The sequence below is a fragment of the Apis laboriosa genome, unplaced genomic scaffold, assembly GCF_014066325.1.
Source record: "Apis laboriosa isolate Shangri-la unplaced genomic scaffold, ASM1406632v1 scaffold39_cov144, whole genome shotgun sequence".
NCBI lineage: Eukaryota > Metazoa > Arthropoda > Insecta > Hymenoptera > Apidae > Apis > Apis laboriosa.
In genome coordinates, this window is record NW_025223140.1 from 2,029,500 (window position 1) to 2,056,858 (window position 27,359).

General features: G+C 32.5%; 3 protein-coding genes across 3 annotated transcripts; 1 reads left to right on the forward strand and 2 right to left on the reverse strand.

Moving 5' to 3' along the window:
• Positions 1–524: 524 nt before the first annotated feature.
• LOC122715629 lies at positions 525–18,865 on the forward strand. The gene is made up of 11 exons (XM_043937951.1): positions 525–3,352; positions 3,706–3,857; positions 4,272–4,538; positions 5,162–5,306; positions 7,764–8,460; positions 13,559–13,797; positions 13,868–14,056; positions 14,445–15,018; positions 15,255–15,322; positions 15,609–15,860; positions 16,357–18,865. Exons 1-11 carry the CDS (start codon positions 2,347–2,349, stop codon positions 18,303–18,305), a joined length of 5,538 nt encoding a protein of 1,845 aa, XP_043793886.1. The 5' UTR covers positions 525–2,346; the 3' UTR covers positions 18,306–18,865.
• LOC122715630 lies at positions 5,314–6,486 on the reverse strand. Its single transcript, XM_043937952.1, has one exon. The coding sequence runs from the start codon at positions 6,047–6,049 to the stop codon at positions 5,366–5,368; it is 684 nt and encodes a 227-aa protein (XP_043793887.1). The 5' UTR covers positions 6,050–6,486; the 3' UTR covers positions 5,314–5,365.
• A 7,258-nt stretch (positions 18,866–26,123) lies between the features above and the next one.
• On the reverse strand, positions 26,124–26,936 carry LOC122715662 (protein atonal). Its single transcript, XM_043938022.1, has one exon. The coding sequence runs from the start codon at positions 26,934–26,936 to the stop codon at positions 26,124–26,126; it is 813 nt and encodes a 270-aa protein (XP_043793957.1).
• Between the last annotated feature and the right edge of the window lie 423 nt (positions 26,937–27,359).

The following is a 27,359-nucleotide window of genomic DNA, read 5'->3' on the forward strand; positions in this document are numbered from 1 at the left end:
TAATGAAAATAAGAGTGATTTCGTGTATTATATTATATCACATGATATGAGAAAAGTGTATTTCTTAACTGATGCTATTGCAAAGCATCAAAGCATAATTTTTGGAAAATTGTTATTTTTATTTAATCATTTATTATTTTTTTACATTGAAAAAAAAATTAAAAATTTTTGCGTGTTGATATTTTAACTTAAGAATTCATTCGTAAAAATAAATCTATAAATATATCCTATTATAATTTTTAATTTGTCTTTATGTAATCACAAAGAAATTTTGTTTAGTGTCACACATCAAATATAATCAGATTCTTTATATAACAGGATTTTATATAACTTTTCCCACCAACTATATATTTTTTTTAATTAAATATACATATATGAAAAAATTTCACGAAATGAATCAAAAACTATTTTTAAAAAAATAATAATTACCTAATAATTTTTATATATTGATGTATTCAATTTATATATCAGGCATTTAATTATACATTCAAATTAAATATCGCATAAATTAAGATAAAATATAAATAATATTTCAAGTTTCTTTTCTTAAGTATAAAGTTCACATTTATATTCATATTACTTGAATGAGATATTACAATATCAATCAAACGACTCTTCATTTTCTTTGTGAGCTTAACTCGTTTTATCTAATTTTCATTAATGGCGACCCCATTTCATTAAAAACTGCAATTTTGTTTGTCATCTCGTCAATCATTTTTGAATTAATCATACAAACTTACAAGACGACACATTAGAAACAACCTATTAAGGATAAAATACAACGAAGAGACATTGATTTGCCATCAACATTATATAATTTAATCTAATAATACTCGACAATACAACAATTACTCGAAAATGTAACGGAAAATTAATTAAAACAAATTCAGCTCACGAACAAAGTCCCTTGAGGTCACTTCAATGTCATTCTACTTCATAATTAATTTCATAATAACGTATACTTCCTATAAAAATACAAAGAAACAAAAACCTAATACATCTCAATTCGATTAATCCTTTAGAATGATGCTCAAAATTCATAATAATCGGATAATGCATTACTAAAAAAAAAAAAAAAGGAAAAAAAAATATCGTTCGAATATCGTTCGCTGAATAAAATTTATTAACAAACAAAAATTTCACTACGGCGAAAAAACGAACAAGTATTCTCTATAATTTGTTTGTCTATTATAAAAAGGGGTTGCCTCGAGAAACACACCGCACTACAGAGAGAGTATGCAGACGCGTATAAATACGAACGTGGGCGGCCATTCGAGAGGATACGCGCGCCATAGTGTTTCCACCGTCTATTTTCGACGAGAACAGGAAGAGCCGTCTCTTTTCCACGGTTATCGTGCGCCACGCGCATGCCCCTTCGAGCGTCGGTGTTCGAAGCCTGGCCGTGTGTCGTTGTATTCGTTGTAAATACCGAATGCCGAATGCTCGCTACCGAAAATAATCACGCGAGGACGTTGCTGCGATTTCGGACCGCTACTTCTTCCGCGGCCCTCCCGACACCGCCAAAAAATGCATTCCCAACGTGAACCTTCGAGATATTCGCGCTCAGAGAGTTAATTCCATCGTATCCCGTCCTCCCACGAAACAATAAAATTCGATGTAATGGTAAAATATCGATCCTGTGCGCGCGTGTTAGATCAACAGAAATGAAGGATCTGTCGAGCATGTTTCTATCGATATGCGAAAGACGCGAGAGAGAGTGGAAAATGTAGGAAAAATGCTTCACGATTCCTCGACTTTTTAAGCAAGTACAGTGAATTCAAGTTCGGTTCTACGTGTTGTAAATGTAGATAATAGTATTTTGGAATTGTGTAATTCGTTGTACGAAAGTTATATGGTGATCTTTACGATGATTTAGTGATGTGTCAAAAATTTAAAAATAAAATATAACAGGGAGAGAGGTGTATTTGATATCGTTTCTACGACGATGCGCGTTTGATTTAAAAATAAATATAAAATAGACTCGAACAAACCTCGTTACACAGTATTATTACATCTCAGCGTTTCCCAATTCTCTACGAAAAATATCCTTATTTACGAATATCGAGGATTCTCAGTGGAATTCACCTCGTGAAAAAATATCGTAAAATTCCATCCTCGGAGAAAACAGTGTTGGGAAACACTGAATCACATGTTTACACGCGAATATATTAAATTTTGGCGCGGAGGGTGGCTAAACTCGTATCTAAATCCGCGAAAGGAAAAGAAGAATGTACTCTAAAATTAAACTCAACTCCGATATATTTAGAGCATCGATAACACAATCGAGCGAGAAAAAAAAGTAAATATAAATCATCCATATACATATATGCAAACGCATAGAACCAGATGGCTGAGAATGAGAAATTTGGCGATCAAGCGTTTGGGCATGAGAGGAACGGGAATCGGGGATCGTGCGGCCGCAACAGCGAACAAAGAGCGCAACCGAGGCCCACGACGAGGCCACGCAAAGTGGAGTGCGAGGGCGAGTTGCCGGCGCCACCGCCGGATCCGTGGGCCAATCTCTGGCCCAGCCTGCACAACAATTCCCGCGACCAGCAGGTGGAGGCGGGGAGGAACAGCCGGAGCCTGGACGAGGACGAGGACATGATCGCCTACTTGACGGACGATCTCGGCTCGCTGCCGCCGTTCGAGGGGCGAACCCCGTCGGGGTGCCCCTCGAGAAATTCTGCCGTGTCCGCGATGGCTATTTCAAGCGTTTACGCGGAAGACGCTTTCGAGCATTTGGACCGGTTGTACGCGTTCGTGGACCAGATTCTCGAGCTCAGGGATCGAAACGCGAAGTTTTTCAAGCGCGTGAGGAATCTGGAACGGTTGAAGGTGTTGAGGGACGCGAACCAAAAGTTGGAATACGCTTTCGCGCGCGGCAACGGGGCGGCGACGGCGGGGAGCGCGTGCGAAGAGGACACCGGGTTCGCCGAGTCGTTGCTCGACGCTATGCTGTCCAATTGCAGGGATTCCCCGTTCCAGAGGAGGGGGGCGAGGTCGGGTCCGAGGCAGGCATCGAGGAACAACAAATTGGACATCGACGTCAAGCAAACGTCGGCGGACGAGATTTCTGGAACCGCGCCCAAGGTCTCCAAATGGACGAGAGTTAAGGCCGCGTTTAAGTGGGAAAGGGCTTACACTAACGACACCGAGAACACGGATTCGGGCATGGCTCCCCCCTCCTCGTTGTCCCCGGCTAGCAAGCAGAATCATAGGAATCATGATGTCGATGCCAGGGAATCGAGCAACACCGCAACTTCGTCGCCTGTTAACGAGAATTGCAACGTGGGAACGCCTGTCGCTCGAACCTCTTCGCCCTCTTCGTCCAACGATGGATTTTACGATTGTACGAAATTTCCTAAATTTCCTTTCCTTTCGATCGAATATGTAGAATATATCCGCTTATATTTGTTGGATATAATTCATAGTCAATCTGATGAAAGAATGAAAGTTGCCTTTCGTATATTCTATGATGGTGTTACGTTACGTATATATGTTACGTAAAATCGAAATTAAAATAAATAAATTGGAAGGAATGATCAAAGAATGATGTATTAAAAAAAATGTACATATTCTTTACGTTTTAGGAAAAAATTTATTCCGAAATAAACAATAAACAAAAGTGGAATATTCTATATTTTGTTATAGTAATATACGGACAATGGTAAAACATTAGTGATTCAATTCAAATTTTTCTAGGTCAAAAAGTTGGAACAAACCAAGTGGATTGCCAATCTTTAAAGAGAAAAGCTAATAAAAAAGCGGATTTTGCAAATTGGCATAGCGAATCCCTTGATGATAATATTCTTATGGATAGTTTGCAACCCCATGAGACAGAAATAACAAATGAGGTAAATATCGAATAAAATTCTCCATAATTTTTGAACTAATACATATATACATATAATTACAAAACAAAGATTAAATTTGTTTTAATTATTTTACATCGTATCACTTTATTCAGTTATATAAATTTACACATATATTTTCATATATACCAATTATTATTCGAAATAAAATTTATTATTTTCTTGGAATAATATATATATATATTATAATATACACACGATATTATTATATCAATGAAGATACTTTTTACGTCATTTAACAAAATTTTTACAGCATTTTAGATAGATTTAATTTAATTCGAATTTTCAAACGGGACGTTCACTCTCGTAATATTATTACGAAAACAACGATTCATCTCGAAAATACTTTTTTACTTACTTATTCGAATATTACAATACGAATGTTTTTACAACTAGGCTAGCCAAGGGAAGCCTTTAATACGAATCACATCGGACAAGAGTGACGCGGGTAAAATGGATGAGAAGGATGTAGAATCGATATCAAAAAGATCAACTCCGACATTAACGATTGCAATACCTTCGCACGAGGAGGATATAAGATACACATCGTCCCCAGAATCGAGCTCACCGCTCTTTTTCAACGCGAACGCCTCTGCCGGAAATTCTCCGCAACACAGGAAAACGTATCGAGACCAATCTGTGAAGAACGATTTTAAACGACAGGTTAGTAAGATTTCTTCTTTTTCTTATTACAAGTCTCGTACTAAGCAAATTGTTGTTAAGTTCTCTCGTATTATTATAAAAAATTTTCACTCACTTTTATTTAAAATAGAAAGAAAAGAAGAAAGAAATTGAAAAATTCGAACAATCTCGATTCGATGATTAAAGATTGTAGGATAAGTCAATTTTTTCTTCATAAAATGAATTATTTTATGCACAGAGTATGACTTTTTAATTCTGATTACATTATTTATTTTCCATTACTTTTCTATCGCGTTCTCGATAATAGTACATTTTACAGAACACCCTATGCGTTGAATTCTTTATACAAACTATTACACTTGAATCTTTCTTTGAGTACAAAAAAAGTCATATAACGATTAATTTGTAACGAAAAGTAAAATTTAAAATATACATGTGTATATAATTACATTAATAAACATGTAAAAGAAAAATTAACGTTGAAATGAAGAAAAAAATATTTTCCTAAAATTATCTCGAGTATATATAGTTTATAAAAAACAAGTAAAATTTGTTTAAAAAAAAAGAAAAAAGAGATTCAGTTTGTAGTTTTTGAGCTTTTTTCTAAACTAAATTTCACAACTAACTTTCGTTTCAATGCACAGCAATCGTACGGTGGAGAAACATTGATGTCGAAGATGCAGAGGCAAGACTCGAAATGGAACAAGGTCAGGCGAGCATTTCTAACGAATTCAACCCCAAACGTGCCATCGAACCTCAACGTTCCCAGACAGACGCTCTTTCAAGATGGTAATTAACAAACGAAACGGCAATTTACTCACGCCACTATATATTCCTGTTTTTAAAAATTAACGCGATCCTCCTTTCTTTCCGTTTCTAACGCTCAAAACGCAATTGTTCAAATGGGTCAAAAATTTTTCGCTATCCTTCCGACACCTTCGCGAGATACAGTGCAAAGTCGCTTTGTGATAGTTCAAAGTTTCGCGTTTCAATGATTCCATTTCGTTCAAGCTGTTCTCCGCATTCTGCGACGCTTTGTCCAATATCTTCGTCGCGTATTTCGCATTTTCGTCGATGCATTTCGCCAACGATTCGGAAGTTTTACACTTTTTACACGAGAATATTAGAGACTTGGCTCGGTCGATACAGGCTAACACGTCGCCCTCTAACTTATCGACGATCTCTATCATCCGATTTATTTGAGGAATCGAGTTCTGTTCCACGTCGTTGAAAGCTTGATGGACCTCGTTGTTCAAATACATGACAGATTTCCTTTTATGGGAACCGAACATTGGATCAAGGGCTAGTAACTTTTGAAGAGTTTTCTTTATATCATGCAACAACCCTTGCAACATCATCTGCTCTTTGTTCTTCGTCGATTCGATATCCTGTGCCAATTGATTTATCATAGTCTTCGATGTTTTCCGAATATTTTGCAAAAGGTTTTCCGCTCGTTCCGTTATATCGTCGCATATTTTCTGATACTCCTCGGTAACATTTTTTATATCGCACTGAAATTTGCAAGATTGCATAAGATGTCTGAAATGTTGATTCGATTTGGGATTGGACAACTTTGATGAAAAATGATCGGTCAATTTGAAATAAAAATATTTGAAATCTTGTCCGAGAGATCAGTTGAAATGATTCATTTGTCAAGTGTTTGATTATTTGAAATAATAATAGAAGATAAAAAAGATAAGAATACAAAATTGAATGATAATGATGATAAATAGTTCCTGATATATAAGAAACTCAGATTTTATCTTGTTAGAAATGGAAAAGTGGAGATAAAAATATATTCCTATATTTTTGTAATGAAATCAAATAACAAATATCCAATTATCAAATAAAACGAGAATACCAAATATCGAAGTAATTTTCCTTTCAAATATATTAATATTATTTAAATAATATTCTTTAAGATAAATCATACTTGAATAATTATTTAGATTTAGAATAAAAACTTATTCTAAAATCGTCCAATATTGATTTGATCCTTGTCAATATCTAAATATAAATCTTCTCTACTCGAAATAAAATTTCGTATTTTCTTATAAAAAAAAAAAAAAAAAAATTCAATCAAATCGTTGTATATTTGACATATTTATTATCGATTCTATTTCAAATTTGGAATTTTTATTACCAACAAAATATTAATGAGACAAAAATTTTAATACGAATGTAGTGATAAAAATATGAATGAAAAAATGAAATTTAAATTTTTATATTGACAATTTTGGATAACAATGGCATAAAAACGATTGAAAAAAATAATGGATGAATGAAAGTGTTCGTTACTTTCGATGGAGATTGTGGCGAATCTTTACATTCTTTTACTCGTTTTGGGCATTTAGCAAGTTTTTCCTCGTATTCTTTACATTTGAACGTTACTTTTTCTTTTTTAACATTTTTCAGATTTTTACACGCCTCCCTTCCGCATTGATTATCACGTAATAAAAACTTAAAAATATTAGTGTGAATTCTTCGAGTAATAGGAACGATTAATTTTGTGGCCAACATGCCAAATTCGACATGCCATGGTACGAATAAGGAATACAGCAACTAATCGATTTTTCTTGCGACAAAAGAAAACGTGGTATTCGCGTGTATTCAAGAAAATATATGCACAATGAAGTTTGAAATATATAAAAAATTTTCTAGTTATTTTTAAAAAATTATTTAGGGTTTTAGATTTAAAGAATTTGAATTCTTCTAATGTATAATGTAGTCAAATTTTTATTGTATTTATATTTGAATAAAATATTACTGTAAACGAAATTTAGAATTAATTTACTTCGACAAAGTTTTATTCTATAAATTTCTTTAATTTTCTCTTTTTATAATGAGACATATTTTTCTTCTCCTATTAGTTTTATTGTATGAATAAAAATGTTAAATACTTAAAAATTCTGAATATGTCACAGCTATAGAAGAATATCCTATATATATCCTATAATAAGAATGTTCCAATACATATACTAAAATAATAAATATGTTTTTGGGTGATGTAGAACAATTTTTTTCAACCAACTAATTTTTGTAAATACTAATGAAAAAACTATAAAAAAGAATATAATAAACTAATGCTTTAAACATATATGTAATATATTATGTACTACGTGTATGCATATCCTCAAATTTTTAAATATATTTTAAGTAACATGACATTACCTGAATATTCTAGATTAAATCACTGTTTAATTATTATTATTGAAAAAAGCAATAATTTCGTTTCTCATTCATCAGGTTTCGAAACTTCGATAAGTAGCAATTACGACAGCGTGGAAAATATGGAGAAAACGACACCTTCCAACACACCGTCGCAAGACACGAGACAAGATTACCGCGCCCTCAGAGAGAAACTGGGAACCGAATTCCATCAAAAGTTGATCGAGTGGGAGCGTTTAAAAAATTTTCCACCCCGTGTTTCCACGAAAGAAACCTCCTCGAATTTACCGAGTCCTCGAGAAAGCTTGCTGTCGGAAGAAAGATTAGCACCCGAGTTCAGGAAAAAATTGCAAGACTGGAAACGCGCCAAAAAAATACGAAGAGGAAGTGCCCCATTTGTGCTGCAGCAGAGGCTGAATCGACGTCGTTTAACGGATTGGCAACTTTGGAGATCTCCTTTGAAAACCGAATTCAGAAATAAAGAAATCTTCAGTTTCGCTGGTGGTGAAAGCGGAGAGACCGTGAACGATGGGAGAACGCAAGTTTGTGAGGATTATCCGAGAAAAATGGAATCTTGGAAGAGAACGAACGAGAGTAATTGCGATGCGAAAACTCAAACACGTACCAAGTCACAATTTGGGATTGCGACTGGAATCGACGAAAGCGAGTTTCTCGCTTTGGAAAGGTTACTGTCGCTTTTCAACAATAATACGAGTAAGGAACGACGAGACAGTGATGTTCAACAATTGGACGAGTGCTTCGATGGGGATGCAAGGTAAGATGCATGTATTCTTATTGTGTGATTGTTAAAGATAGATTAAAAATTAAATGAAACTAGCATAAACAAGAAAAGCAAATATTAGAAAAAGGATAAAAATAAAATATAAAGGATAAAAATATTAGAAAAAGGATAAGAATAAGAAATGATTGCCAGCACTACTTTAAGTATGAGATATCTTTTCAAAGCAAGATAAGGTAGAGTAAAAATTAAGGATCAGAGTCATCTCTAAAGTACTTTTAAAACTTAGTTGGTATTTAAAGAAATGTTTTTAGTACTCAAGAAATGGCGCTGATGGTTTATTCTTACTATATCTATTATTACTACTTTATGAGAATAAGTAGTAAGTAATATGAGAAATTTATCCTTAATGAATTTCACCTTAATTAATGAATTTCTTATCTACAAAAAATAATTGGCCAATTATATTTTATATTATTTTTTATAAAATATATAATTGTACCACTTATATTAAAAGATATATACAAATATATACAAATATGATTATATATTAAATAGTAATAATTTTCAAAAATAGCTCTCACTGGAAATTTTATATTATCTTATCCTCTTTTTGCACGAAAATTTATTTATATTCAAATTAATTCTTCCTTTAGTAAAACAATGATTTATTGCAAACATATATTAAAAAAGAAACCTACATGGATACTTACCTTTTTATTTTTTTATGAAAATGAAAAATAATTGATAATTACCATAGTTTGATACCATGATAATTGGATGATGAGCTAGCATGCATTAGCCAGACAACACAACAACAATTACTACATATTATTAAAACGAGCACAGTGACAAAGTAGTAACAATGACTTCCCATTCTTTGGACTTAAAAAGAATCCAAAAGATGAGAAGCCATTCGTTGCAGCCCTCTTCGCGACAGTTTGTCGGGCCTCTTCGGTCTTCTTTCTTCGGGCGCAATGCCCGCTGAAACTTAAAAGAAATGGCAAAATAGACACACCACACACTCATTCAACGATTCTCACTCATAATACTCGGGCGCAAAAGCCTACACAGGGAAAGCGTCTCGGGACGCCTCCGACACCCGAGACACACTACACGTATATTCTAATTGTACATACTGTTTTCCTGAAATCGACTATGGCTAGTGACCATTGCGTAAAAAAAGATAATAAAGTATTGTGTATATATTGTGTATATTGATTTTAATTGTAAAATATTCGTGTTTATTGAAAAAAATATACATGTTTCGAACAAATCGTGTTATTTAAGTAATGTGAATAATATCATTCTATTATAATTAAATAGTAGGATTAATAATTAATATTATTGATGAAACAACGCAATTCCACAGCCTAACCAAATACACATAATGTGGAAAGTACATCGTGCACGATACACTAACACATCGTCAATCGCTTGAAGAAATTGTTATGAACTAGGGTCATCATGCCTATCGCCTTTCTCTCGCTCAAGTAGCATCTGGGCACGTGAGTGAGATCCTGACAATTGACATGGAAAGGGTTAAATCTGAAAATCCTGAGCTAAAAAGAATATTAGATAAATATTCTATATGTAATCGAGCTAATGAACTTTGATCTTGTATCATTTGATCAATATTGTAAATTTTATTGAATCTACTTTATATTTTAATTTTTATTAGTGTAATGTATTGTTGAAATTTTATAAATAAGAATTATTAATTAAAAGAAAATATATATATTAAAAAATGCAATGAAGTTGATTTTAAAAAAGTTAAATATTAATGAAAATAGGCGACTTTTCTATCAAAGCACATAATTCGAAAATATGAAAGAATTATTCATAATTTGTAACTTTGATTTTAAAATCTGCCTGTCGCGAAGTGTCTTCTTATACATAATATTTCATATTTTTAAACGAAAGGAATACAATTATTATCTTTATTATCTTGAAAATCATGTTTAGAATATTATTTATAAAGAAAAAGATAAGAATAAAAATGTTCATATAATAATATCACAAATATTCATATATTTAGATAATTACTATTGCAAATATTTCAAATAAATATACTTACAATAGATTTCAATAAATTAATTTGAGATAATTAATTTGAAAAGTTATTAATATTTAAAAACGCGATGTACAAGAAGACCTAGCCTAAACTAATAAATAAAACACAGAAAAAGGAAATGTTACTACTCACGGGTATAATAAATACCCGCGGTCACTGTGCTCATGCAAAATTCTACGTATACAACCAGTCATCCGTGTCGATTCGGACCTTTCATCCTATGACATGATTGAATGACCGCAGGAATCAAAATACATGCGACTCACCGTAGATGAGAATCGCCATAAATGTCGTAATCCATGTAAGGATGTAACCAATATATAATCATGAAGTCGTTGTCAAGTAGAAGAAAGTGAAAACTATAATAAAAAATGAAATATTATAATGATAAAATGATATATATAATGATTCTTTAAAAATTTAACGTGAAAAAAAATGAAACTTTAAATATATAAAGATAATTACCTTTTTTAATGATGGATAATCATCTTTCGAAGCACTGATTCTAATATACCGAAGACGAATATTTAAAAAAAAAAAAAATAAAAATAAAAGACTATTATTTGAATTATAATCGATGAATAAACACTGATTCTAATTTCGCGAGTGACTATTATAATTAAATAATTAAATAATTAAATAATTAAATAATTGAATTAAAATAGCTAATTTTTTAAATTATCCTATTCTAAAAAGTACTGAAAATACTATTACGAAGTAAACACTGGCTCTATTGACCGCATTGCACGCGGTTACAAGATTTCTCTGAAAATAAAATTATATAAGAAGATGAAATAAAAAGACAAAAAAAAAATAATTTAATATTTTTGAAATAAGAATGTAATTTATTTAATGTCTTTTATGCTAGTAATGTAATTAATATATTATGAATTATTTAACAAAGATAAATAATAATATTTTTTTATTTCTAATTAAATATTACCATAATAAGTTATCATTAGATTAGTCATCATGTCTATTGAAGAATGAACATGTAAAAATGTTCATTATGCATTCATATTGAAATTTTTATCTTAATAGTTCCATCAATCAACTGTCACTTAGCTTCTAAAATTTTTAAAATAAGTATATATCTTTAAAATATATAAAATTAGAACTAGTTATATTAAAACAAGGTAATAATTAAACTGGAATCCAATTTTTGAAGCTTATAACACAAATTACAGGTAACTTTAATGATAAATAAGTTAATCAAGGGAAAAAAGTAAATTATTTCTTAAAAAATTACAAATTATAATAATATTTAATAAATTATTGAATAAAATGTATTAATTAAATAATATTATACAAAAAGTAAAATAATAATTATGGAAATAAGTATTATGCTATAAATTAATTACGCACCTGAAATAAAGCAGTTAAACGCCATGATTTTTAATAAAATGATATTCTGCGCCGCGATTCATCAACGATTTGCTTGATATATCGATAAAAAGTCGAATATCGAGAGTGATACATGTCGACGTCAACAGTCATTTTTCTGAAAAAGCTATATTTGAAAAAATATTTTCTATTTTAAACATAATATCAAAACAAATACAAAAATATATTGTCAATTTCCAAAATTAAATTATAAAAAAATCAATCTTGAACATAAAATCAAAACAAATAATTCGAGTTCAACGTAGCGATATATGCATTTTTAAGAAAAAAATATTGAATTTTTACTTCCATACAAATGAAAACAAATGAAAACAAAAGAAACTTATTATAGTATATTTTATTCTTATAATGTATTATAGTATTATTATTATAGTAGTTATTGTATGTCTTTTGTTGAAATAAATCAAATCTAACCATATTTGGATGAAAGTCATTACATGTGCATAACCTATTGCACTTTCGAAGCCATTCCAATAATTAAATGATAATCTATACACATAAAAGTCATAATTATAAAAACAAATGTATAAAATTAAAATAATATTAAAATAAATTAATAATAATTAAATTCAAATCCGATTTCAAATGTTTATAATACGAACTACCGGTAATTGTAACTATTAAATGCACGAACAATGAAGAACGACAAAAAAGTTCAAAAGTTAAGTTAATATTGATATAATAATACTTGATGAATGATTAAACATATACATTTCAATTAAACAATAGCACTATACACAGAATAATCTAAAAATTATACAATAATATCAAATTTTACATAGAACACTTGTATATCTTTATGTCGATTTAACGTACACTCTTCCTACGATCTTGACAGCAAACTGACGCCATACATATGATTTGTCTAGCCGTTGGACCTTAGGAGCTTTTTGATTGGCTGGAACAATAGAGAATTTATTCACTTTCGCGCGAAAATTAAAGTACAACATAATGTATTTTAATTGTTAATTTCTATACATTAAAATCATACAAAAACATGCTAATTAAAAATTTAATAGGAATAAATTATTACAATTAATTTAATATTAAAATTATTCAAATTAGAAAGATTGAAACATAATAAACATTTAAAATAAAAATTAATCAAATTTAAAAAAAATATAATATAAAAAGAAAGTCAATAAAAAATATACTTAAATTAAAGAATATTGAAATATGATAAAAGACAAATATTAAATTAAAAAAGATACTGAAAAAATTTATATAAAAATTATGTTAAATAAAATAACAGATTTTTATAAATAATCTTTTATATTAGTAATTTATAAGATTAAAATAAGAAATCTAACAACATATATATATTCTAATATAAAACTCTAAATATATATATATATATTATATTTAAATTTATATTAAATTTCATAGATATAAATATTGGAAAAACTAGGGATAGAAAATTTCTTGGAAAAAGAGAAAATATTAATAAATTTATGGATTTTCTTTGCATAGGAATCCACAATATTAAAAAATTTGAATATATAAATGAAAAAAATTTTAAGTAAGAAATATTGATCTTTAATGGAATAAATCAATATTAAAATGTACAAATAAAAGTTAAATGAAAAGTTATTTATAAATTACCAATAATTCCAAATATTAAAAAAAAAAATCTAATATAATCACATTTTATTTAAGATCGTATGCTGATGGAACACAAAATTTAAATGACACCAACGAAGTTTTCGTTCGAACATCTGTTGGATCTTACCGATTCGAAGGTATTTCGCGAGAATTCACAAGAAAATTGTACGACTGGGAGCAATATCGTGGAATATCACCGACATCTTCGACTTTCCGCCTTTTAGGACCTTCTTACATACCATTCTTAAGACAGACAACTATGGAAACATCGACGGATAATTCACCGATAACAAGTAAGATTGTAAATTTATTTAATCATCGAATAAAAAACATTTCACGTAATTTAAATGGTAAATTATTCAGAAATTGGAAGCGACGAGCCGATATCGTTCAAAGTCTGCTCTTTGAAGAGGTCGAAATCTGTTGGCAATGTGGTCGAGCAAAATGATCGAAATGAACTCTTCATACGCCGTTTGAACAGTCTACAATCATTGGATCATCTCGCGAACAGGTTAAAAGATACTGATCGCATAAATGATTTACAAGAATCAAGTAAGTATTATTTGTTCTAATTCTAATAATATTATACGAATTATAACGATTATTATAAGTATTTAAAAAGCTACATTTAAAAGATATAATATTAATAATTAGAACTAAAAAACATTTAGTGTCTTAATGTTTTTATATGTTTTTATATGTTATTAATTATCTTTTTTTTTTAATTTATGATTTAGATTCTATGTCTCAAACAAGTTCTCCAATTTTATTACAATAGTCACTTTTATTTCAGAGAAACTTTTCAAAAAAAGCTTATAAAATTTTCTACAATCATATTTAACATTAAAACTATTTATTTTCGTATTGATTCTATTAATTCACAAAATATTTAAACATGTATCTAATATTAAAAATCTTATTTTTCAAATTTCCTTTCTAGTCGATCCTCAGAGATCAGAGGACATAGTCGAAGACATAATGGACGATTCGGAGCCGGAAGCAATGATCGTCGACATCGAAGACGTGATCGAAGAAACTGCGAGTCCCCTGGAAAGGGTGCAACCACACCAAACACCCGTGTACTCGGTTGCAGCGAGCGAAACGACGAGTATCGCGGTACCATTGGGAACTGTTACATCCAGTCACGAACCATCACCGGTATTCTTAATAGAAATAGAGGAAAATTCGGATTCGAAACGGTGGGAGTCGAAAAAATGGAATCAAAGGAAAAGTGTCTCGAGCGAAGACAGTTTGAGCCTGGAACAATCCGAAATGGCGAAATCTTGGGACAACGAGAGAAATTCTTCGAGTAACGTGGATTCGGAGCATTGGTCCTCTGCAAGCTCGTGGAGCAAGAGGGAAATGTTTGATGTGAAGGAGAACGTTGATAATTCGGATCGAGAATTGGATAAAGATTCAGTGAAATCGAACAGCTCGATTTATTCGACCGATGTGGATACGGAATTTAACGTTGTAAACGAGGGAAAGGAGCAGAATCAGGTTAATTTTGAGAGGTAAAGTCATTTTTCGTCTTATAAAATTTATTAAAATAAAATGTTGTTAAATATTCTTGTAGTACTTTTTAAAATAATTACAACAAATAAGATAATTATTGAAATCAAGATTTTAGAGATTTTCAAGATCATGGTATATAATTTATTTTAATAGATAACTGTGCAATATGAAATAAAAAAAAATGTGTTTTAAAGAATTAATTATACATTTTAATATAAGCTTTTTCTATTTCTAGAGAAGATGTTCCTGTAACATTACCTGAAAAGGAAGATAGACTTGAAAGGAACCTGAAGGAATCTGATCGTAAGTTCAACAATACCAGATTTCTGTAAGATTTTAAAATTGGTCATGAAAGTCGAGTAAAAAATTCCTTTTTGTAGAAACGAACGAAAGTAAAGTTATATCGATAAATGAAATCTTGAAATCTCGTTTGATTCATATATATATATATATAAATTTAATTTTAGAAAATTTTCTATTAAATTTTAAATGATCAAAAATATAATTATAATTTATCGAAAAATTATTATAATATTTAAATTTAAATTTTTCGAAAGAAAAATATCTTCAGAAATAAGTTTTATCATAGCACAATCAAAAGTAGCGACCTGTCGATACAATCAGGAGTTATCGATTGAGAAGGAACAAGAATATGATTATCAACAGATAGAAAAGGATGAGAACATCAATGATGAAAAAAATCTTATCGAAACTTCGAAATCCAACAACGAATATGAAGAAATAATCGTGACCAGTTCTTTTACGAATTTGCAATCAATGGAAAATTATAACGATGAAACGGCTAAGAATTTATTAAAAACATCGATTAATTGTAAATTAGGTATGTTGTAATTATTTAAATATCATAATTGATTAGGATTTATATCGAAAACGATCCTTGTCAATTTCTTCAATATTTCAAAATTAATTAATTTTTCATCAATAAATAAAATACATTCTCTTTAAAAAAACATTTATTGCATACTGTTGCACAGTATTACAAATGTTGTATTACAATTTGTAAAAGTTACATTACAAAAGAGTTATATTTATATTCAAATCACGAAGTTACAGTGAATTTCATATTTGAAATTAAACAAGGCTCGTTTTTATTATGACATCTTATTATTACAAAATATATAAAAATTAAACGATAATTAAAAATAATAAAAAATATTCATAAAAACTTTTCTCATATCCAATATTATTCTATAGTTTAATTGTAAACTTCTAAATCTTTAACGTTTTAATATATCCACGAAAAATCATTTTCCATTAAAATTCAAATATCTTCATTCGAAAATTAAAAAATTTTCAAATATTCTTATTATTTCTAGAGCAAACCAAGTTTGCAACGCGTGACGTAGATCGTTTCTACACCAATCAAGATCAAAAAAATTCCAAAAAAGCTGAAGAAACTTATACCGTAATCAGAGATGAATTACTCGACAGCGCTCATCGAGACTTATCCAAAATAAAATTAGACACGAATCGTTATGACTCATCCAAACCGTGCACCAATTATCCAACCTACGAAAAAGAAAACGATCGTTTCAACGAAACAACAAGAAGTTCACAATCCGTCGAAAGAAAGAAATGGCAAGAATATCGTAACACCGAAACTGCTTCGCCTTCCTTGTTATCGAGTCCCTCCTCGTTCGAACGTCATCGTGAGCCAACTATTCAAACAACTGCATATACGGTAGCGCCATCTCGCGACCAACGTTGCTTCGAGAGAATCGTGATCAACGAAGAAACTCTGAACAAAATAGTCGTACCCACGGCGACGGGCTGCGTGGAGAAAGCAAACGTCTCGAGATCGCCGATAGAGCGAGCACCAATCGAAGATTCGACGGATGAATATCGATCGAGCAACGATCGTGACGTTCCAATCAATCGAGAAACAAGTGCTAAAAAGCAAATCTCCAATTCATCGACCAGAAACGTTTTCATCAGGACGAAACGTATAATATTCTCTCCGTTCCGACGTTCGGAAGATCACTCGTCTGGTAAAAAGGAGAACAACAGTAGCGAGGATGATCGCGTGTTTCCTACGAAGAGCAAAAGCAAGTCGAGGTCGGGATCGCCTAAAGTAAACCGACAAGACGCCCTCTTGAGGATGTCTCTTTCGTTACCGTGGCCCCTTCGCCCATCCTCGAAGGATCGTGACACGAAGGAAACGAAAATCGAAGAGGAACGGGCCCCAGTTAAACAGAAACAAAATTTCAAACGGTGCAAGTCTGTGGAGAGCTCGAGGAAATCGTCCATCGGCGATAACATATTCCAAACGAGGCGAGACAGAGACTCGATCGAATTTAAAAATTCTACGAACGAGAAGAAGAACGAGAGAGGGAGTGTCTCGGTGCAAACAGAGATTGCAGGTGAACGAGAAAATCGAGCTTCCTTTAGAGTCAGCTTGCCCAGCTTAAAAACTGAAGAGAAAACGAAAGAAAATTCTTCTTCTTCCTCCCCCTCCTCCTCCTCTTCTTCCTCTTCTTCCTCCTCGTCTTCTTCGAGATTCGACCCACAATCTTCGGATCTTATCCACAAACTGACGATTCTGTCGAATGCAGTGGCCAGAAGAGACGGCAGAACCAACACGATCTCCGAAGAATCGTCCCTGGTCGAATCACACTCGTTGAGAGTGCGACGAGCGAAAGAGGATTTCTTGTCTCGTCGAGGTGGCCCGCTTTGCCATTCCGTGTTGGAGCCTCCATCCGTCAAACGCGAGGATTCTCCAAGAACGTTCGTCCATTTCTACGAGCAGATCTCGGAAAATCAAGAGAGAAGCGGCAAGCAGACGTCGAGTAGTGCAAATTGTGCCCCAAATTTGTTATTAGACGCGTCGAATGAAAAGGAAGGACAGCAACAGGAGGTGGCAACGAAAGAGAAGAGGATGGAACATTTTTTGAACGATTACAACGAATTGTCGAACGGTTCTCGACCGGATCGTGTTAAATCTGCCAGTGCTGGAATGATAAACGTGGATCCGGACACGTTCGTGCGTTTGACCGAAACCAGCCGAGGATGCGAGTCTCTTCCAAGATCGATCTCGAAGCAGCCTCAGCCGTTAGGATCGCTCGCGAAAATTGTCAATAAATTAAAGTTTACGAGATTGATACGCAACAAAGATGCTCAGGAGGAGAATATGAGCACGATCTCGAAATTATGTAGGCAGAGTTTGTTGATCGACGTTAGAAACGATTTTGACAAGTGTTGGGAGTCGAACGATCGTGAAAAGGTTCCTAGAGGGGATAGCGTTAAGAAAAATAAGAAAAACGAATGATTGTGATTTTTAAATTATACTTTTGAATTGCAGTGAGATTTCCAGTATTCGAATTAGTAATTATATGTGTATATTTTAATTGTCATTCTTTTTTGTCGTATAAATCGTTCGATTGTGTTGATTTTGTATCGTAAATGGTGAAAAATGTCTCGATAAGATACGTTTCTTGCAATTTTTAATGGCATCTCCATCGTTTTTTCTATCTTCTATCAAGAGAATTGTAAAATAATTTTTGGAGAATTGAATCGTAGAATTATTTGCGTGAGAAATTTTATAATTTTCCGATATATTTCAATTAGATGTTTAATAAAATATTTTATTATTATCTTATTATTTGTCTCTTATGTGGAAAAATCGAAAATTGTCCTATAGTATTTTTCACTATTACATACAAAATAATTAGAAACATATAGATACTAGAATATAGGGAATAAATGTTTGAATAACAGAGGTATTCTACTGTATCGAATATAATTGTAGTAATTGTTGACGAATAGTTGTACGAAAAAGATTTTAATAATTTTTTTAATAATTAATAACGAACATTAGAATAACGAATATTAGAAATATTTGTGCACATATAATTGTATAATTAAATACACGTTTTAAAGAAGAAAAAGTTCATTCTAATTAATTTTATAACAATTAACAAACAAAAAAATAAAATATTATTTTCCTATGAGGATTCTCAAAAAACTCTTGAACAAAAGTTGAATCAAAAACTGGAAAATATTATAATTAAATGAAACGTAACAAAATTCTAATTAATCATCGTCCCAAACTTTAATCTAATTCCCAACCAGCCCAAAACAAATAAACCACTATTTCCCTATTACGAGCATCGTCCCGCATCATCTTAAAAACTTAAATGTAAACGAATCAGAGTGGTTGGAGAATAAGAGTAAACAAAAAGCGAGGGGTCGTTCCGTAGTATTACCGGTGTTTGACGAAATGAAATTAATACCCCAGGGGTGGTTTCGAGTGGTGCGCGCAGAAACTAAAAGTAAGCTCGTGTCGTGTGCGACCAATACCTCTTTTCCTTTCCTTTCTCTTCCTCCCCTCTCCATTTAACTTTCCCATCCCTCTCTCTCTCTCTCTCTCTCTCTCAACCCTCTTCGAACGACCCCTTCACCTAAGCGTTACACCTCTCTCTCTCTCTCTCTCTCTCTCTCTCTCTCTCTCTCTCTTTCTCTCTCTCTGGAGCACGAAACACTCGACGATCGCATTAAGCGGATTTCGTTCGATCGACGAAGCGGTCGAACAAACAAATCGGTTGAACGGGCGCGTTTCGTTTCGTTCCGTTTCGTGGACGATTGTGAGCGGCGGTCGGCCATTGTGCCATCGCGCCGGCGAAGAATAGGCCCGCCTTGGGAAGAGTTTTGATTTATAACGAGTTTAAGCCGACCCAGATCGCTGGGATATCTGGGATATCCTTCCTGCGAGAGGAGATCTCGTTTTCCGTTTTCTTGCAAGCGTTTGAATGACTGTGTATGTGTTAAATTTTGTTTATTGTTGTTGGGCTATTATTGGGGTAAACAGTGATTTGATTAACCCATCTTGTATCAAGATTTTTAGCATTAGTAACTTTAAAATGCGACGAACAAAATAACAATTTTCTTTTGTTATTCGTGACTTAAACAGTGAATGAAAATTATTAAAATATCTGGATTTTATTCTAAATATCTGGAAAAATTAAGAAATCCTTCTTAATTTTGAAGCTGTCTCAAAGCATATCACTTCAAAAATTAATTTACACGTTTATAAAACGATCTTCCAAAATATTTCAATCTCTTCGCTTATAAATCTTTATCTCGGTATCAGAAAATCGGGCAGCATAATCAAGAGTTGGTTTAAAAGATTCAATTCGAGTCGATTTCCACGAATTGAATTATCGAACGATACTCAGCCACGAAGATTCCTCCCAAAAAAATCCCAATTCCTGTCGCGTGGCAACGTTACACTCTTCCCTCCTCTCTGTTACACGTTCCATGCATACGGCGTTCCCACACCAGAATTCAATACGCTCAATACATCCTCGAACGAAGGGTAAGGAGAATCTCGGCAAGCTCGATAAAAATCGCGCGACATCTTCCTCCTCCTCGTTTGACCATTTGGGGGGAGGGGGGGATGAGACCTCTTTGGTCTTCGTGACCGAAAAAAAAAAAAAAAAGGAAAAGAAAAAGAAAAGGAAAAAATGAAGGAAATAAAAGAAAGGAAGAGAGAATCTCTTAGACGAGAGAACGTAAATATTGTTCAAAGCAATTAATTCTCCGGCGGGCTACCACCTTCGCTTTGTCAGAAGGGTTCGCCTTGACAAAGAGGAAGAGGTTGGAAAGCCAGCCAGCAAGCCAGCCAGCCAGCCAGCAATGACCAGTGGCCACTGTCGTCAAAATACTCGAGGGGGTTGGGAGAGGAGAGGAGGAGGAGGAGAAGGGAAGGGGTGAAACGGAGGATAAAAGACAAATGCCGCCTCGTCGTCGTTGTCTGATCGTGGAGATTGCTTTATTTGAGCGCATTTAGCGATCGAGATCGAGAAACCCCTGCCGAATATTTTGTTGAACCCGCTACCGGTGGAGGAGGGCGGAGGAGGGGAGAGGCGTAACGCATTAAGCATCAAAATAATGTAATCTGCCGGCTGGGATCGGGCGATAAATATAATCGAAGGGCAGAAATTTGTCGGCGAGTTTGCATATTATTCACCTGTGTGCCTTTCTTTTGTATTCGAGATTGACCGATCTTCACTTTGGACGGCGCTGAATCCACGCCGCTGAATAATTTGCAAATTTTTTATTTACTCGTTGAATATCGGAGAGAAGCTTTCATTCATCTTGCAAAAATAGAATTTTATCTTTTAATTGCAATAATTTTTGTTTGTTTTCGAATTAAATATTTTGTCTCGAAAAGAAGAAAATTGTAAAGATTCGCAAATTTGATTATTTTCTTTTCTTTCCATTGGAGAAGAGCTTTCATTCATTTTGCAAAAATAGAATTTTAATGAATTTTATCTTTTAATTGCAATAATTGTTTTCGAATCAAATATTTTGTCTCGAAAAGAAGAAAATTGTAAATATTCACCAATTTGATTATTTTCTTTTCTTTCAATTAGAGAAGAGCTTTCTTTCACCTAGTAAAAATAGAATTTTAATGAATTTTATCTTTAATTGTAATAATTGTTGTTTGTTTTCGAATGAAATATTTTGTCTCAAAAAGAAGAAAATTATAAATATTCACCAATTTGATCGTGTCTATAAAAATAATTTTCTTTTCTTTCAAGCTTTGAAAAGTTCACCTCTGAAAAATAGAATTTTATCTTGTTGCAATATTGTTTTCGAATAAAATATTTTTTTTTGCCATGAAAATTGTAAATATTCACGAATTTATTTTTTTTCTTTCAATGAAAAAAATATGAATGTAATATATAATGAATGAAATATTTTGTCTCGAAAAGAAAAAAATTGTAAATATTCACCAATTTGATTATTTTCTTTTCTTTCCATTGGAGAAGAGCTTTCATTCATCTTGCAAAAATAGAATTTTAATGAATTTTATCTTTTAATTGCAATAATTGTTTTCGAATTAAATATTTTGTCTCGAAAAGAAGAAAATTGTAAATATTCACCAATTTAATCGTTTCTATTAAAAAATGTAAAAATAATTTTCTTTTCTTTCAAGCTTTGAAAAGTTCACCTTTGAAAAATAGAATTTTAGCTTGTTACAATGTTGTTCGAATAAAATATTTTGCCACGAAAATTGTAAATATTCACGAATTCGATTATTTTTTTTTCTTTCAATTGGAGAAGAGCTTTTTTTTACCTAGTAAAAATAAAATTTTAATAGATTTTATCTTTAATTGTAATATTGTATTCAAATGAAATATTTTACCACGAAAATTGTAAATATTCACGAATTCGATTATTTTCTTTTCTTTCAATTGGAGAAGATCTTTCTTTTACCTAGTAAAAATAGAATTTTAATGAATTTATATTTTATTTTTAATTGCAATGTTATTTTCGAATGAAAAAGAAGAAAATTATAATCATTCGCGAATTTGATCATCTCTATTTCTATTAAAAATATTTCTTGTAAAAAATAATTTTCTTTATTTTTATCTCACTTAACTTTAACTTTCTTACAATTTCTCTTTATAACAATATTATATATTATATTACATATTATATTACATATTATATTGATTCTCTCCATTGTTACTTTATATCCTCATATTTAAATTAAATCCAAATTGACATAAATACAATTTATTCCTATTAGATTCCAGCAACACGAGCAACTTTTAAAGATAAAGTAGTATCTATTTATGCAATTCACTATATCGAAAAATTATTTCGGGCACATAAATCAATGGCATTTTCAACTCGTTCGCGTGACAAACGTTGTGCGATTCAGTTCAATGTAGAAGTTGCAGATGCATGATTTATTCAAGAGATCGGTCTTCTTCAACTCGGGCTAAATCATATAATATTCATCGATTTGAAATGAGAGGTCAAACCGCATATATGAATTCGAAAGTAATAAACGAAAAATAAGTGACAAGCAACGGGTGAATAAAAGAAATTTCTGAAAACGAGAGAAAAAAAAATACATATATTTATTGCTAAATAACAAAATACTAAATAAAAATATTCCAATTACTATAATATATTCTTTTATAACCGCTCAATGAATAACACTAATAATTATATTACAATTAAATAGATATATCATCTATTATTTCAATCTCTTATTTTATATTTAGAAATCTTAATAAATATAGAATAAATATAGAAATAAATTATAGAATATAGAATATACATTCAAATAGAAATCTTAATAATTAAATATTCGTTAAATAGATATATCATCTACTATTTCAATCCCTTATTTCATATTTAGATTCAAATAAAAATCTTAATAATTAAATATTCGTTAAATAGATATATCATCTACTATTTCAATCCCTTATTTCATATTTAGATTCAAATCTTAATAATTAACATATTAAAGAGTCCTATTTATATTTTTTTACTATTAAAATATTATTAAGATAATATTTAAGATACCTATACAAATACAGATCATTTATACGTTCTCTTTTCATTTATCTCACACATAGCACACGTAGATCTAAAAAATACGATAAAAGGGATCATACATAAGTATTTCTCTATGTGTATCCTCGAAAGGTGTCGATACACAAGGTATCTTTTTAATGTTTCGAACGTTGGTGCGTGCGCTCTCGCGAATGCTTCCGGATTATAAACGCAGGTAGAAGGTGTGGTCGATCCTGGTGGATGCAACGAAAAACACGACCGCCCATTGTGAGGGATTCGATGATCCTATGAGTTTGACGTTCAGCTCGTAAATCGGTAAAAGATCCCCTACCTGTGATCGGGCTATCTGGTGATTTTTTCTCGAATTGTTTTCTCGAAACTCACGCTTCTCGTATTGTTACGGTGATAAAGTGTATAATCTTTTGATGAAAGTATCGTGGCAAAGAAGATTTTTTGCTCTTATTTTGTTATATCTTGCAATTAAGAATAAAAAAGAATAGATTAATTATATTGTTGGTTCGTAATATAATAATTATTTTCTGATGATTTTTGTAATTTTTGTGATTCTTTTTAGGAAGGTGCGAATTTAGATAGAAAATTTTTAATAGAACAATTTTGTTTCGATTGCTTTTTTTCTCTTATTTAATTGGAGAAGATTTGATATTAAATAAACTTTTGAATTTTCATAATATGCTTTAAAAATTAGCGATTCAAGATTAATTAAAACAAAAGGAATGTATCTTTTATCTGAAATAAACTCCAAAGTATGAAAACTTAAAGAGAAATTATTAAATTATTAAAAAATTGCTCTTACTACTTAAAAAAGAAGCTAGTCTCTAAAATTTTACGTGTACATATCATTTATCCACAAGAATGAAATAAAAAATTGTATTTGTAATTGTAAGGATAATCGATAAATCATTATAATATTGAGTGAAGAAGGAAAGATGTTAACGAAAAAAGGTTGTTTGTTGGATAATAAAAGTTTTATATTAGGGTTCTTCCGAGTATTCCTCTATCGTTTTGTGTATCTTCCTACTATTTACGATAAAAATATAGTTTGTTTCCTCATCTTCTACAAATTTTACACTTTTCGTGAAACAAGAGTTCACACGTAATATTGACACTAGCCAAATAGTGCTAATCATCAAAATGATATCTTTTCTTCCTTTTCTTGCTCCTTTAACCATGCTAATTATAACAAATATACTGGTATTACATCATTGCACAGAATGCATTGATAATTGTCATTCTTAGACAAATTTTATTTATTGATAAAACTTTCTTCTCTATACGTGTCATAAATTGTTAATATATTGTATAATATTGCAAATCACAATATTGCAAATTTTTGAAAAAAAATGTGATTGTAAAAAAAATTGGAAGTTTTATATTAGAATTTTTCCAAACTTTTCTTTTGACTTATCAAACTTTTTTTCCAATCCATTATTTACAAATTTTCCTCTCTACGGAAGATCTAATTAATCCATAATTAAATTGTTCTACTATAAAATGATCTAAGAAGAATCTAATCCCTCTCCTCCGAATAAATTCAATTATCTATCCAACGATCGAATATCTTTGAAGAAAGAAATAATCGAAAGAAATGGAGCGGGATGGAACTAGGAAAGAATCAAAGGTGAAAAGAGCGAAAAGAAGGGGGAAGGAGGGGGGGGGGGGGAAGAGAGAAGAGTCATCGTCAAAGAAAGGAGGCTGCAGGTTCTCAAATTGCAATGAAACCCGGCACCGACGCGTCGCGTGGGTTTCGTATGACGACCAGACCACCGATGACGATGCTGTTTTTCTTTCGCCCCGAATATTACTCTTCATCCCTTACGATACAAACTTCGTATTTAGAGGAAACTGTAAACCAGCCGCAAATTACCAGGTAATTTTATTCCATATTCTTCCATATTCTCATACCCTTTCAATAAATGAAATTAAAGAGATTAATTTTAAAAACAGAGTTTTCAACTCTCCAAATATTTCAATATTCTCTCTTTTCAGGAAAGTAAGATTTTCTCGAAATTGGCGGGGGAAAGGATATAATTTTGCAAATTCGAAAAGTTTATAAAATAATTATATTTATCGCCATTTTTTTTTCTTTTCTCTCAGTCTCAAAGAACGCATTAATACATTTATATAATACAATAAATTATAAGTACCTGACTTGGTCCTTTTTTTTTCTTTTTTTTTTTTTTTATAATACATTATCTTATCAAAAATCTACGCAATTAAAATTATCGTTATTATTTTACAACATTTACACAATGTTCTAGTATTTACAAAAAATTGTCTCCATGCTACGTTTCCATAATATGATAAATATTACAATGATAATATTGTTTTACAAAAAAAAAAAAAAAAAATAAACGAACGATGCGATACACAAATTTATAAGAATCATAAGACGAAATTCTTCAATTACAATTGTAAAAAATAATACCTAAATCTTTCTCTTGTTAATCTTGTGAAAATTTAAGAATCTAGTCCACCGATAAGAAATACATATTCCAACTCAATAATAACTATTTCTCAATCAATAACTAATCAATATTTACTCAATCAATAACTATTTCTTCTCAATAAAATTTCTTCTCGTTCAACGCTACCTTAAAATTCACCTACTTCTCTCCTACTCTCAATTTCTTCACTAACACTCCAGTTCCTTCCTGAATCATAATATATCATTACAATTATTAAAGTTCGTCTGCACGATAATTCCCTCTCCCATCTCTCCTCCCTTTCCCTATGAAACGAAAAAGCGCGATTACTGCAACAGATCGTAGAGAGCCGTGATGTAAGACTGCGCCATCTGAAGCGTTTCGTATTTCGATAGTTGCCTGTCGTTTCCCAAAGACGGAAGATACGCCCTCAACCTGTCGAACGCCTTGTTCAAATTCTGCATCCTCCTCCGTTCCCGCGCGTTCGCGGCCAATCTGCGTTTCCTCACGATCGTCGAGCTCACGTATTTCCCCCTTCTCCTCGCCACACCGCTCCGATTACTCCCGCTCCCGTCCATGCCCGACCCCACGTGATCCGCGCAGTCGCTCATCTCAGCCTCGTCCTCGCTGTCACCGTCCACGATCCCATCCGAGAAACTGCTACCGTTGCTGATCACGCTCCCTCTCGACGACTGCGCCTTCTCGTGCTCCGTCTCCACCTCGGGATCCCCGGTTCCATCGGTGGAATCCGCGTCCATACTGTTTACCTCCTCCGTACCGCGATTGATCGTCGCCGTACTCCTCCTCTTTGCCCCGTACCTCTTGTTCAACTCCTCCATCGAGCCTAGCAAACGGTAGGTGACTGGAGTGGTTACGGTCTCAGGCTCGGACGATATGGACAAAGTTGTAGCGGGACTAACCGATCGCAAGCTCGCGGTTGGACTCGGCGTGTGCCATCCATCGCTCCGGTTCCCGTCGTAAACGATGCACTGAGGTATCGAGATTGTGCTTACCGGTGGCAGGTCGGATTTGCTCTTCGAATAGGTGTAACTCGGTAAATCCAGATACGCGCAGGACACCACCTCGTCCTCCCTCGGTGGAAACATGTATCCGTAACGGAACATCTCTTGTAGCTCCATCTCGTCCTCACTATTGCTGAATCTTCACTGTATCGTTTTTTCGTATCGTATGTATCTTTCGGGAAGAAGGAGAAGAAAAATAAGAAGAACAAGAAGAAGGAAAATAAACGAAACACAAGTTGCGCAGTGAGTAACGCAAGTATATTATAAGCCGCGATATCGTGCCTATATTTATATTGTCGTATCGCCGAGTTTGTTTAGATCCGCGGATTCGTGGGAAGGACGAAACGAGGTTTCCACTCTCCACGGGTTGACACACGCCGACTCGGGCGTCGGGGTGATTCTAAAGTCGGCTGGCGCAGTGGCGGGGGATTTATGCGTTTTCGGAGCGAGGCACCCTCGTGCAGCACGTGCCGCTCGGCCAATCAGAGGCGGCCGCCTATCCCCACCGCTCGCGCGGCGAGGCAAAGCCGACCAGCCCCG